We start from the raw sequence: 12,234 nt of genomic DNA on the forward strand, positions 1-12,234 counted from the left end.
CTCTAAAGCCGCAGATACTGCTGTGACCTCTGCGGTGAGTGCCGAGTTAAGATCTTTCTATCTGCCTGGTTTGTATGGAAGCAGACAAAAGCTGCACGCGGTCTTTCCCCCCCGCGGGCTTAAACGTGTGTATACCCACCCTGCCAGACCAGCTGGGGAGCTTGCTCTGTGCGCACAGGCGTGGGGGCGACTGGTCTGCAGGCTCCAGCCATGCGTCTTCCTACAAAATGAGCTTGCTGGACTTTAGAGGTCTCCGAGGAATAAGAGCGGCCACAGCAGACGTCAGCCCAGGTCCTAGCAGCAACGGCTTGTGCTGAAGAGAAGGGCCCACACTCATGGGACACTCAACAGGATACTCGGGGTCGGGCCCGAGCCACTCCGCGGCCTTTGCTCGGGCCTGATTCCCACGGGCTCCCAAGGCAATTCTGCCGGAGTGAGGCCGGCGGGCTCGGGGCCTGTGCGTGGCGCCCCTGGGGCGGGGGTATAACAAGTGCTGGGGGGGGGGGGGCGGGCTGGCTCCGGACTCCGCTGCTTGCATTGAAAACACAAACCCCCCTTGAACCACGTGTCGCCTCCGAGCCATCAATCTGCTCCACTGTCAAAAAGAAACTAGAGCCGCTCCTCCCTCTGCTCGGGGCTAGCGGGGCCGGCAGGGAGCTGCGGCGCCCAGCCCCAGGGCAGGAGAGGAGGTTGGGACCGGGCCAAAGCCGGCTCTCGGCTTGTTTCTTGCCGAAGGGGGAGGCGGCCCTGGGGGTGCGGGCTGCAAGCGAAGGGCATGCCGGGTTCACCCGCCCCAGGAGAGGGGCGCAGGGAGGTGAATCTGCCCCTGCCGGAGATCCGCGCAAGGCGGCGGCTTTCCCCCTTCTCTCTTCTCCCCCCCCCGCCCCGCCCCAGGTCAGCGGCTAAGGCCGGAGCCCGGCCGGGCGCTGCTTCGGAGCTGTCAGTGCGGCTCCGGGGCGCGTGTTCAGCCGGTCCGGCCTCCAGGGCACCAAACCCACTGCCTGTCCCGCGCCGCGCGAGTCCCCGGGCAGCGCCCCAAGCTAGGCGGGGAGGCTGCCCGGACCCAGCCCTGCGCGTCTCCCGGAGCGGCCGACGGGGGTCGCCGAGCCCGATTCTGGTCCAGGGCTCCCTGCAGCCCGAAGACGCCCCTGCCCAGCGGAGCCTGTGGCCTTTAGGGGGCAGAGACTCCGGCGCTGCCGTCTGCGCTGGGCTCGGGAGGCTCCTGGCGTCCTGCCGGTAGAGCGGGGCGCTCAAAGACTCCCGCGGCTGGTCGGCTCGCGGAAGGGTGGGAACCGGCCGGGCAGCGCAGGCTAGCACCTAGGCACAACGCTTACTTTAACGGCGGGGCCCAATTCATGCTGCTGCCTGGGGGGGGGGGGGAGATGTAAAGAGATTCACAAAGGACCCGATCCCACAAGCCTCGCTCAGTCAAAAGCCCAGTGGACCGCGGGATGGGGCCCAAACGCCAGGTCTGAGCCAAGGCGCATTTAGCTGTGGGGTCTTACAAGAGGCGCCTATTATGATGCTTTAAATGGTCCAGCTTTAATGCTGGAGAAACCCCTTTAGTTGGAGCTAAAGCGGTTGCCAGACACTGCTCCCATCCAAGTGGCTTTCTTTAAAGTGATCAGGAACTGAATCATCGCAGGGAAAACTTAAGGACTCCCAGCGTTTGGAAACGGGTTTTCTTTTCTTTTCTTTTTTTCTGGCTGCCTGGCAAGTAAAGAAGGGCCCTGCTTGGCTTTTCTGTGTAGCCCATTGCATTTGCTCAGACTGCAAAACAGCAGCTGAGAAGCAGAAAGAATGTCTCATTCATTTAAAAAAAAAACTAACAATGAAACTCGCCTGGACTCTTAAGGCCCTTGAATACTCACAGAGCCCAGTTGCAAAAACCCTGCTGATCGTGTCCTCCTCACGAAGCACTCACTGTACGGCTGTGGGAGCATCTTTCTCCCGCCCGCAGGTTTGATGCGTCTAGTCCTTTCCTCCCTAACCACTTATGAATTGTCCAAACCAAAATTTTAAATATTTTGTCAAATAATCGGTGTCCTCTAAATAAAAATCACCGATTAGCTGGAAAGACAGAGCTGTTAGCTTTCACTACCCACGGTTTCCGATAAAGATAGCACCAAAAAGAAATAAAATAAATCCTATTTCTACCGTTCTACTAGTAAGGTCAAAAAGTTGGCCCTGTAGGCTTCTGCCTTTGGGATGGTGTCAAGATAACAGTGGGCGTTAAGCTACTAAGTGCCTACGTGAATCTAACAGATGCTTACCACTTACTGTTGGAAAAACAACGTCTTATACTGCAACTCTCTCCCCAGAAGGCAGCTGTTAAATACTTAGTTTGGTAGCTGCTTGTAGGATGTTTCCGATTTTATATATAAAAGAAAGAGTTAATACACTCTCCCTCCCTCCTTCGGAATACAGATACGTTGGAAAGATGTTGCTTCTTTCTTTTGGTATGTGCCAGGGACACATTTTAAGTTTTGCAACTTGTGTTGCGCTCCCCGTTTAGTGGTCAGGAAATGTGGTATTTGGTGCATTCACAGCCGAGCTTTTCTGAACAGGTGTGTGAAGATGAATTTATACATACGTATTGGACATAACTTTTCCTCCCGCTCATCCCATCCTGGAAATCTGGGCTCCTCTTTCTTTCACGGTCCAGTGTGATTTTCCCTTCTGTGCCCGAACCAGTGGCACCCTTCGCCCCCCACCCCTCCTGGCTCGGCTAAGGGAACTCACATTCGCTTACTCTACTTTAATGGAATATTTTTCATGGACTGGGAGAATGGCCACAATAAACCGCGGAAGGAACTTCCTAGTCCTTGGCAAGCCAAACCTGAGCAAGCTCCTTCCCCCAGGGGCCTGCTTTTTCCAGCACTGTGCTCTGCACGTTCAGCAGCAGCAAATTTGGAAAAAAAGAAAAGGCACAAAAAGCGATGAACAATTGCAAAGCGGTGATTTACAAAACAATAATCATAGACTTGGAGAAAGTGGTGTCTTTGTCTCTGTCCCCTCGCTCCCCCCCCCCCCCCCAGATGCGCAGAGTTCTTAGTTCTTCCAAAATAAGCTCTAAAAGCCAGTTAGCAAAGCCTGACTCAGATCACAAGTTCAGATCCTCGAACCTCTTTGCTTCGGGTGTACATTTACAAAGGATTTAAAATATTAGTAACAAATCAGAGCCAGACAGTTTTGCAGAGGAAGCAACAATTGGTAGGTGGCTGAGACTGTTCTTTGGGCTTTTCAGCTTCTCATTTAAGGCAGCTACTTTTGAAAAACTAACCTCCAGCCCAGGCAAGGAGCTTGAATCTGCCAGGGGGTTATTTCTGCAAACCGCTCTGCTCCCAATGACTTTGGGGCCCTAAGCCCACACGCGGCGGGCCTCAAAGGCTGGTGGTAGGACTAAGGCCCGACCCTGCATTCCTTGGTGCTGGCTTCGGGGAGCACAGGGCGGGGGGTTAGTTCCCTCGCGTGTTTCATCTGGTGCATTAGGGTTTAATGAAACGAAACGCAAAAACCAAGCCAATAACTCCGCCAGCGATTAAAAGGGAAGGTGAACTGCTGCTATTTCTCACACACCATGAAAGCACTGGCCAGGGTAAGCGCTCGGGGCAAGCTCTTACCGCCCCAGCCTCCAAACGGGCAGTGCATTAGCTATATAGCCAGGGTTACACCCCGATTCCACCCCTTGCTTTCTACTCGAGCTCCTGTCATCGGCGGGGTTCGCTCTGATTTCCAATACAGCGGGTCACTATGAGAGGAGCCGCTCCGGACCGGACGGAGCAAAGGAGCCGACTGAATCTCTTGCTTTGGAGCTCAGTTGGGACGCGAGCCCCTTGAAAACGTTCCCAGTCCCCACCCCGTGACACCGCAGCGCGAAGTTACCCTGCAACACTTGGGCGAGCTTCTAACTCCAACCTCTTCTCTCCCCTCCCACCCCAAATAAACCCTCGAAATATTACTGGGCCCGGCTGCGATTTAAAAACAAACCCACAAGCCACGCGCTAAAACAGCTTTGCTTCTAGAACAACAAATTACTCCTCTCCCCCCCCCCCCCCCACACTGGGATTGACTTCAGTTAGCATCACGGAACAACCCCCTTTTGCTGAGATGGGACCCCAACTACCCCAGCGGGGTTAAAATCCCTACTTATTGTGAACTATATGGGGGTGAGATGGAAAAAGTAAAATGAAACAAAAAAAATCGGGGGGAAACGCGCCAAAGGAGAAGCTTGTTAAATAATTTATTGATTTATACAAAGTCTTTCCAACCGGCGTGGAGGGAATAGTTTTAATCCAATTTAAACTCAAGTGTCCAGTTTTGTCTGTCTTTTTGGTTGTTTTTTGATGTTATAGAGCATAAAATCCGTAGCGAGGAAGAAACTAAAACTGCCAAAACGCTCAATGAGAGGGGAGGGGTGAAATAAAAGAGCCATTTTTACACTAGAAATATACATCACAAAAATCTGAAATTTCCTATATACAAAGTGGCTGAGCTGCAGTCGGTGATCCATACAAAACAGTAACAAAATCTGATTGTTAGGAGCAGGAAATTGGCAAGAAAGAGGGGAGGTGAGGGAGGAGAAAGTTAAAAAAAAAAAAAAACACAACCCAAAACAAATAAAGGAACGTTGGAAAGATTCCTCTGCAATTTACATCAATGAGAAGAAAGATAATTTCATAACTTATTCTGTAAAAAATATATACATTTCACATACATCTTAGGCTGTACAACACATCACTTTTAAACATCCAGTTACAATTCTTCTTTATAATGTTTTATACCCTGGTTATTTCAGCTTTTATAAAGCGCCTTAGGGAGCAGACAGTCTTGTTCGCTAGGGTCTCTTGCCCTTTATCACAAAGTATCCGAGTTGTTACTGCAGGGGCTGATGAGGGCTAAATTTGTGGATTTGTGCTTTTTCAATAACCTCGTGATTTTTTCATCGTCTGAGTTGGGGTCCAGAGGTTTGTTATATTCATCATCGTCCTCATTATCTGAGCTCTCCTTCAGCTTCTCCGTCTCTGAATCGTGTTTTTTCTTAGCTGAGGCCATTTCTGCTGCGTGCCTCTTTCTCCATTTCGTCCTTCTGTTCTGGAACCACACCTGTTGGAGACCCGGTAGAAGAGGGGGGGGGGAAACCCTTAGCTGTAACTCTCCTTCCAACACCCCATCCTCCTGCAGATTTGAAACCCTCCCTCCATACACACATAGAGCGCCCTTCAGAAAACTTGGTTTCACTTTCCCTCTGGAATATTGCTTGCCCTTGGCTGTTCCTGTTTAAACAGTAAAGTTGGGTGCCTATCGCCGTGTCTAGGCCTTTAACATCACTGGTTCCGTCTCACAAGACAGCAGGATCGTTTATGTACTATTAAAAATTCAGTGACTTTATATGAAAGGAGATCAACACTTTTGACTCTCAAACAATAACATAAAGGCCAAACACTGTATATAAAAGTATTAAAAACTGGCTAGACTGCAACAGGATAACTGTAGAGAAATGTGTATGTTTGTGTAAAGTAATTGCACCTGCCTCTGTATAACACAGCTCATTCAAATTGAATCTTTATGGTTTAACAATGTCAGGCGAAGGAATATAGCGTCCTATTCCTAACTTCCCTTTTGTTACAATGAACCCAAAATTAATTGTTGTTCAAATGGAATTTTGGTAGCATTGGAGAATAATATTCTTTTGAAAAGCGAATGGCCAAGAAAATAGTTCACGGTCAAATTACATATAACCCAGCATGCAATAGTCCAACATTGCCAAAATATTTCCCAATATTATTGTGTTTAAACAAAATGTACACATATCTAATATCCCACACGGAACTCATTGGAATAGTGAGAAATGTGAAACCATTTCACTTGAGTAGTTTGTAACTGATTTGCAAAGCTAAGGACTCTGTATATTTAAGACAATGCAAAAGAAGTTTAAAAACACAAAGGTAAAATCTATTACATATAAAAAATATTATTTTAATTATAAATAACCTAGAAGTGTTTTTTATATTTTTGCATCATATGGAATTAAACCAATTGTGAAAAGCTATAATTGTGTTGTCCAGAAAATAAAATATTACTCTTGCAATTAAAGTAAATCAGAACTTTAGGTTATGTCTCCTGTCATAATTGTAATACTCCCACAGGGTCTGTTAATTCAGTAAATTGTGAGCTGAAGAAGCAGTTATACTTCAGTTACGTGCCAGTTTCATCTTTCAACATCTGTGACTCCATTAATAAAATAATCTTTACTCAGAGACGATTCTGGTGTGTAAAACGGGGCTTCTTACCTTAACTTGACTTTCTGTCATTCCTAACGAATAGGCCAGACGAGCTCTCTCAGGTCCTGCCAAGTATTTAGTTTGTTCAAATGTTTTCTCCAAAGCAAAAATCTGCTGCCCTGAGAAAGTTGGTCTTGAGTGTTTCTTCTTTCCATCTTTGTCCAGAACCATTCCAGCCTGGGCTGCAAACAGAAGAAAATATCCCCGTCAATTACTAGAGACTACATCTAATCTCCGTGCCAGAATCTGATCTCCAATATAAAACTAGAAAAATCCCCTTGGTTTCAATTACGTTACTCCGGATTTCAACCAGTGTAACCGGGAGCAGGATTTTGCCCTGTAATATTTAGCAGACCACGAAACTGCTGAAACGGCATTTAAATGATAATGAGACATGTTGTGATGAAGTTAGGCTACAGTTTTTATCTTATTACTATGAACAGTATGGGATTATGATACTGTTTCATGTATTGCAATTCTGAGTGCAACATGCCCCTGTGTTTTTAAGTCTCTACTGCTCAGTATCACAGAGAGGTTTACATCTTTATCCACCCGTTGTTGTCAATGGTATTTCCCACCTCCACCACCAGATTAGATAGTTATTATAGCTCCATATATTTGCCTTTGTATCTAAGGAATCGAGAAAGATCCTGACTCTAAAAGGGACCTCTACAATCTCCTGGTGCAGCCAGACAGTAGAAAACACTACCGGGTGAGGGGGCGGATTTCAAAATTTCCTTAACCAAAGAGGCCTTAATAAAAAGTCTGATTTCACGACAGAAAAAAAAATCCAAAAACAAACTCTCTCTCACACAAATATATTGGATCCTTCAACGTCCCCCCCCATCACGTCCTGCCCCCTTCTAGGATCAGATGCACCCTCACTTACCAGGACAGGCGATTCTCGGATCTCTCCAGGGAGATCCCTGCATAACTCCCGGCCAGAAAATGGGAGGTCGCCCAGGCAGCTCTGCCAAGGGCTTTGGGTACCTGGACACAGCTGCGGGGTTAAAATACATCCCTGCTGAGGCAGCCAGTCCATTAATCCGGGGCAGCCCGGTGAGGAGATTGCTGGTGGTTCCAACAGGTCTCCCCAGGATGTCGCTTATTCCGTGCGGCGTCCCTAAGGGGATCTGTGTGTTCAGTCCGCCCAGGGCTGGTGCTTTGAAGCTGGAGGGATTCTGCAGGGTGTAGGGGAATAGAGACGTCTTCATTTCAGCCATGTTATGCAGAGCAGCCAGCGGTGTACTGCTCAGAACAAATGCACTCTGGCGATTAGTATCCATCTGCCCCACAGCTAACATTTGTGATCATCAATAAATCTATATATAGATATATAAAAAAGCCAGCTGTTTTATTCTTAACCCACACGAGCAGCGCCAGCCACGGGCTCGTTAGTCTTAAAAAAAAATCAAAATACCGGTGAGTAACAAAGTTTTGTGCTAAGTAGCAAGCGATCGCCTCGGCTCTGCCAGGACCTGCAGCTGCAGCAATGCACACTGTAAAGTTTCAGTCAGGAGGAAAACAAAAATGAGGCAGGAAAATATTGCAAAGGAGAGGGAGGCAAAGTCTCGGTCAAAACAGACCGCAGCTGGCAGTGTCCCTGGACGACTTTGATTGCTGAGCCCCGATTGAAAATCCACTAGGAAATCAGAGGATTCGGAAGGGTGGGTGGTTTTGATGATTTTTTTTTTTTTTTGGTAGTTACAGGCGAGTTCCTTCCCTGTGAAATTGACTCAGAGCTGAGACCAGAGCTGTACAAGATGCACAGATAACCGCACAGCCACCTGCAAGACGCGTTCTCTGATTGGATGAACCCCCTTCAGGGGCAGCTCGGATTGGCCAATGGATTGGCACGCTGGTCCTCCACTTTGCATCAACGTCATTCGGGAAAAGAGCAACACTAAATGAAGATTTTATTATAAAGTCAAGGTACTTTAAATGGCTGTAAATTTACCCACTGATTTATCTTTCAAACGACTAAATAAATCCAATTGAATGGGAGTTTAGTTAGGCTAAAGCTTTAGAAGGGAATCAGAAAAAAATATGAGCACACATATTATCAGATCGAAATAATGCAGATTTTGAGATCAAATTAGTAATGCATTAGTTTAACCCTGATTCATAGAAAACCAACTAACCACAACAGCAAATTACAACTTCGTTAGTTTTATTTTTCTGTTGTTTTTTTCTCTGTTCAAAATATTTAGTTAAGTCATGGGAACCTAAATATAAGTGCTAATAAAAAGTATCACACCATGTATCTGAGCATTAGATTTGCCTTTTCCCCTTGATGCTCAGACTAAACAATACTCCAGGCTGTTTACATTTGTCACACAGACTGTTAATTCTAACTGTTCGGTACAGTCTATGCTATAGAAGGATCGCTCACAAATGTGCAGCGGATTGTGCCCAGCGTTCTCTTTGATATAAAATGTAGATATTATCTCTACAGCACTAGTGCCCCGTAACCTAGAACGCGCTTCTTAGTTGTCAATCGTATCTGTACAAAGGTTTTTAAAGCAGAAGAGCCAGACTTTTGACTAACCGAGCAAGGCTGGTTTGGGAGTGAAATACGCTCTTGTGGTTCTTTTGTCGTTTACAGTTTGGGCCGATTGTAACTCACGGGCAGCTATGCCGGTTCAATGTGGGCTTTTGAATGCTGTTTCCCTGATAATTAGTTTTCAATGCACCACTCTCTATTTAACTGATAATTAGTTCTCTATACTCTCTAAAGTGCTCAGTATATATTAGATTTGAATTCTGACAGTATTTTTAAAGTATTATAGTTTAAGATTAAGTTTGATAGCACGTACTGCCATCGGGGTTTAAATAGAATTCTCCACTGAAATCAGTGGGGACGTCTGCTTAAAAACTGGTGGCTGCATGTGGTCTGGTGTTCAAACTGAAAGAATGTCTCTTAAATAATAAACGTGCTTTATACGTGAACTCGCGGTATTTTAAAGTGCATTTGCAGAAATATAAACCTTGTCAAAGATTGTTTCCTAATCGAAAACATTCTTAGTTGTTAGGAACATGAAAAAATGAGTAGGTGCCAATGCCATATTGTTGGAAAATACATCTGGAGGGATTTTTTTAAAGGGGTGCTTTCTTAGTTTATTTTTGAAGGACTTTTCATGTAAATTGTGGATACATTATTAGCAAAGGAAAATAGTATGAACTATAGCTAACAGGGAAGTGAACCGTTCTAAAGTTTTTTAAAAGATACCTATGAATTTCCAAATGAAGCAAGTGATAATTAATATTAAATAAATTTAAACATATAAATTTAAATATACATAATATTAAATGTATACTTTAATTTATTAAACGTATTAAATACAGTAATTAAATGTATGATCAGGACATATAACAGTTGAAGAGTAGTTGTTTGTCTTGAAATTGCTACCTTGATTACATTAAAATACATTTCTGGAATTAAAAACTTCGACTAGACCAATTATCTTTATTTTAGCCACTCTGACGTTGTGTTCTCACTATCTGTCCATCCTGTTATGCACACCATTGTACATAATATTTGCAAGGAGCTGAAAAAAGCAATGAAATTGTTTGTTGAGGCCTCTTTAGAGTGTCATCAGCTTTGTATCCCAGGCCATATGTTTTATAAATACTATAATTAGAATTTGTATTTAAAAAGAGACGGTGAATGTCATCTTCTTTCAGCTCTTTGAATTGGGTACAACTACATTTTAGGTTCAGGCTTTGCTGTTCGGTGCTTAAAGGATAGTACAGAGGAAATTTATATTCATACAGCATCATGCACTGCAAATTCATATCTAAGCTGTAAAGATTCCTAAATCCGCTTTACAATGTCCCGGGTTTGATTCCCATTGAGAATGAGTTGATCATTTTTTCCTTCCGCTGTTTGGGTATGCTAAAGAGCTTCCAGGTGAGCTAAGCCGGTTTATTCTTCTTTTTGACTTTTCCGAAAAGTGACTGGTTAAGTGTTTGTCTTCTTAAAGGAGAGAATCCTTTACAGTTTTCTTTTTCCCTTTACCTGTCCGGTGGGTTTCGCTCTCTCTCTGATATTTCTATTTGCACGTTAGATTGTTTCCCTTGTAGTGATGTGTGATTTTATCTTGTCTTCCTGTCCCTCCCTTCGCCCCCACCCCACACTAGTATTTAAATAATCATACATGTGAGAGAACAATCTGGCTTCAGTTTGCTACTCAACCATAGTGACTGCCGGATACTTTGATACGGGCAGAATTTAGTATCCCCAGGGTTTAGGTGATTTGTGGAGATGAAAGTCACTTGAGCCATTGCAGAAATATATTTCCAGTATTTAGCAGTGCAGGGGGACCTGAAATGATAGGCGAGTGGTGCTATTCGCCTGGAGTGAACCGATATTTCCCCCTCTATGAATATCGATTTTTCATTCATTGACCATTTCAGTTCCAGCAAAATATAGAAAAGCCGCCCCACGGGTGATGGGAATCGTGCTTTAATTAAAATAATAGATACAGGCAAAAAACTATAATTCCCTGGGGAGCAGAGAGCACCGCCAGGTCTCCCGGGTTTATTTTAATTACACAGGACAGATTAACAAAGGAAACATCTCACTTGCTTTTCTAGTTGTTGGGGGAGAAACTGACACCTAAGTGCGCTCCAATTCCGAGTCCCTTCGCACTTTGCAGGGATCTCATCGCTTAAAGGGAAACAAGCGCTGGTGACCATCCATCCTCTCCCACCGATCTGAACCTGCCCTTTAGAACATCACCCAGGAGCTCAGCCCAGCGCAGGGGGTGTTGAGAATGTGCGCTCATGACTGGTCTTCGTGCTGAGACTCACCTGGCCTTGGCCAGTTGGCCTTCTGTTCCAGGCGCTTGGAGCAGAGCGAAGCATTTTCTTGTTAAAGTGGAAGGAAGGGGGAGAGCCCTGTTCCCACTTCCCTTTGCAATTTGCTTGCTCCACTGAGGATTCGCACTTGCTTTGTGCCGTAGTTTGGATCATTCTGTTTAAAGATCACCCCCATGTCCTCGTTTATCCCAGATGATCGAAGCCCAGGGGCGTTTGATAGGGTCCCCATGTGCACTATAGAGCAGTCAATAGGGACAGAATTTTATTCCCCCCCACCCCCGGGTAGATTATAGAAAGAATTGCCGCGTTCACATTAATCCCCGCATGTTCCTTTGTATTTCTCCTCGTTACAAAGTTCCCTGGAGCATGTTTAATTCAGAGGAAGGTGCAATAAAAGTGACGGGACATAGCGGGACCATTGGAGGAGGAGATGGTTGTATGGGATGCTAAGGTTATCACCGAGACCCAGCAACAGAACAGACACTAGTTTTCCCTTGTCTCTAGAGTCCTCCAGTGTTTCAGGTTGCGATTGTTGTTAGTGTGTGAAACACTGAACTGCTCCTTGTGCCGTGTAGTCACCATTTTACTCAGAGCCTTGGCGGGCCCCACACATGCATAAGTCCCCTTAAAGAAAGGAAATAGTTTGCCTTCCACTAAGTGTGGGCTAGCTGCAGACTCTGTTCCCATTTTGCAACAGGCCGGGACAAACCCGTCAGCAAACAGTAATGAAGGAAAACAAAGCGCTTAATAGAGAGGGGACAGATGCTCTGACGTCTTCTGCTCTCTGTAACCCGGCCACAATTGGCCTTGTGTTGGGAAGAGCTCCCTTTAGGAGACACAGGGACATCTAGTGTCATAAAGAGCCCACATCCAGGCAGAGAGCAGGGCACCACCCCACACTCAACAAACCCAGCGACCTTTTCAGCCAGTTCTTTGTGAAGAAAGAATGGACTGACTCAGCCTGACCGTCACTTCATAGTTCCAGGCTGGGAGGTTCAGGCTTTTCACTTTATTACCCCCAGACTACTTCCATTGCTACTGAACGCTCCCATCCTGCACACGCAGCCGCTAATGTACACAGACTAATATCGGTGACCGTGTGAAGTGTAATGACATCGAACGCATTTTA

The 12,234-nt window shown here is 45.7% G+C and overlaps 1 protein-coding gene across 1 annotated transcript; it reads right to left on the reverse strand.

The window, feature by feature from the left end:
- Positions 1-4,857: 4,857 nt before the first annotated feature.
- On the reverse strand, positions 4,858-7,588 carry NKX6-2 (NK6 homeobox 2). The gene is made up of 3 exons (XM_024202402.2): positions 7,174-7,588; positions 6,294-6,466; positions 4,858-5,106 (listed from the first exon to the last, which is right to left on the reverse strand). Exons 1-3 carry the CDS (start codon positions 7,586-7,588, stop codon positions 4,858-4,860), a joined length of 837 nt encoding a protein of 278 aa, XP_024058170.1.
- Between the last annotated feature and the right edge of the window lie 4,646 nt (positions 7,589-12,234).

Source organism: Terrapene carolina, unplaced genomic scaffold (genome assembly GCF_002925995.2).
Source record: "Terrapene carolina triunguis isolate 2854851 unplaced genomic scaffold, T_m_triunguis-2.0 Scaffold95, whole genome shotgun sequence".
Lineage (NCBI taxonomy): Eukaryota > Metazoa > Chordata > Testudines > Emydidae > Terrapene > Terrapene triunguis.

What these genes read in the sequence shown, in the direction of transcription:
- NKX6-2 (XM_024202402.2), bottom strand. Translation starts at nt 7,588, where the DNA reads ATGTTAGCTGTGGGGCAGATGGATACTAATCGCCAGAGTGCATTTGTT. An exon ending in TCCGAGAATCGCCTGTCCTG is followed by an intron (nt 6,467 to 7,173) that starts GTAAGTGAGGGT and finishes TTCTGTTTGCAG; the next exon opens with CCCAGGCTGGAATGGTTCTG. An exon ending in TGACAGAAAGTCAAGTTAAG is followed by an intron (nt 5,107 to 6,293) that starts GTAAGAAGCCCC and finishes GGTCTCCAACAG; the next exon opens with GTGTGGTTCCAGAACAGAAG.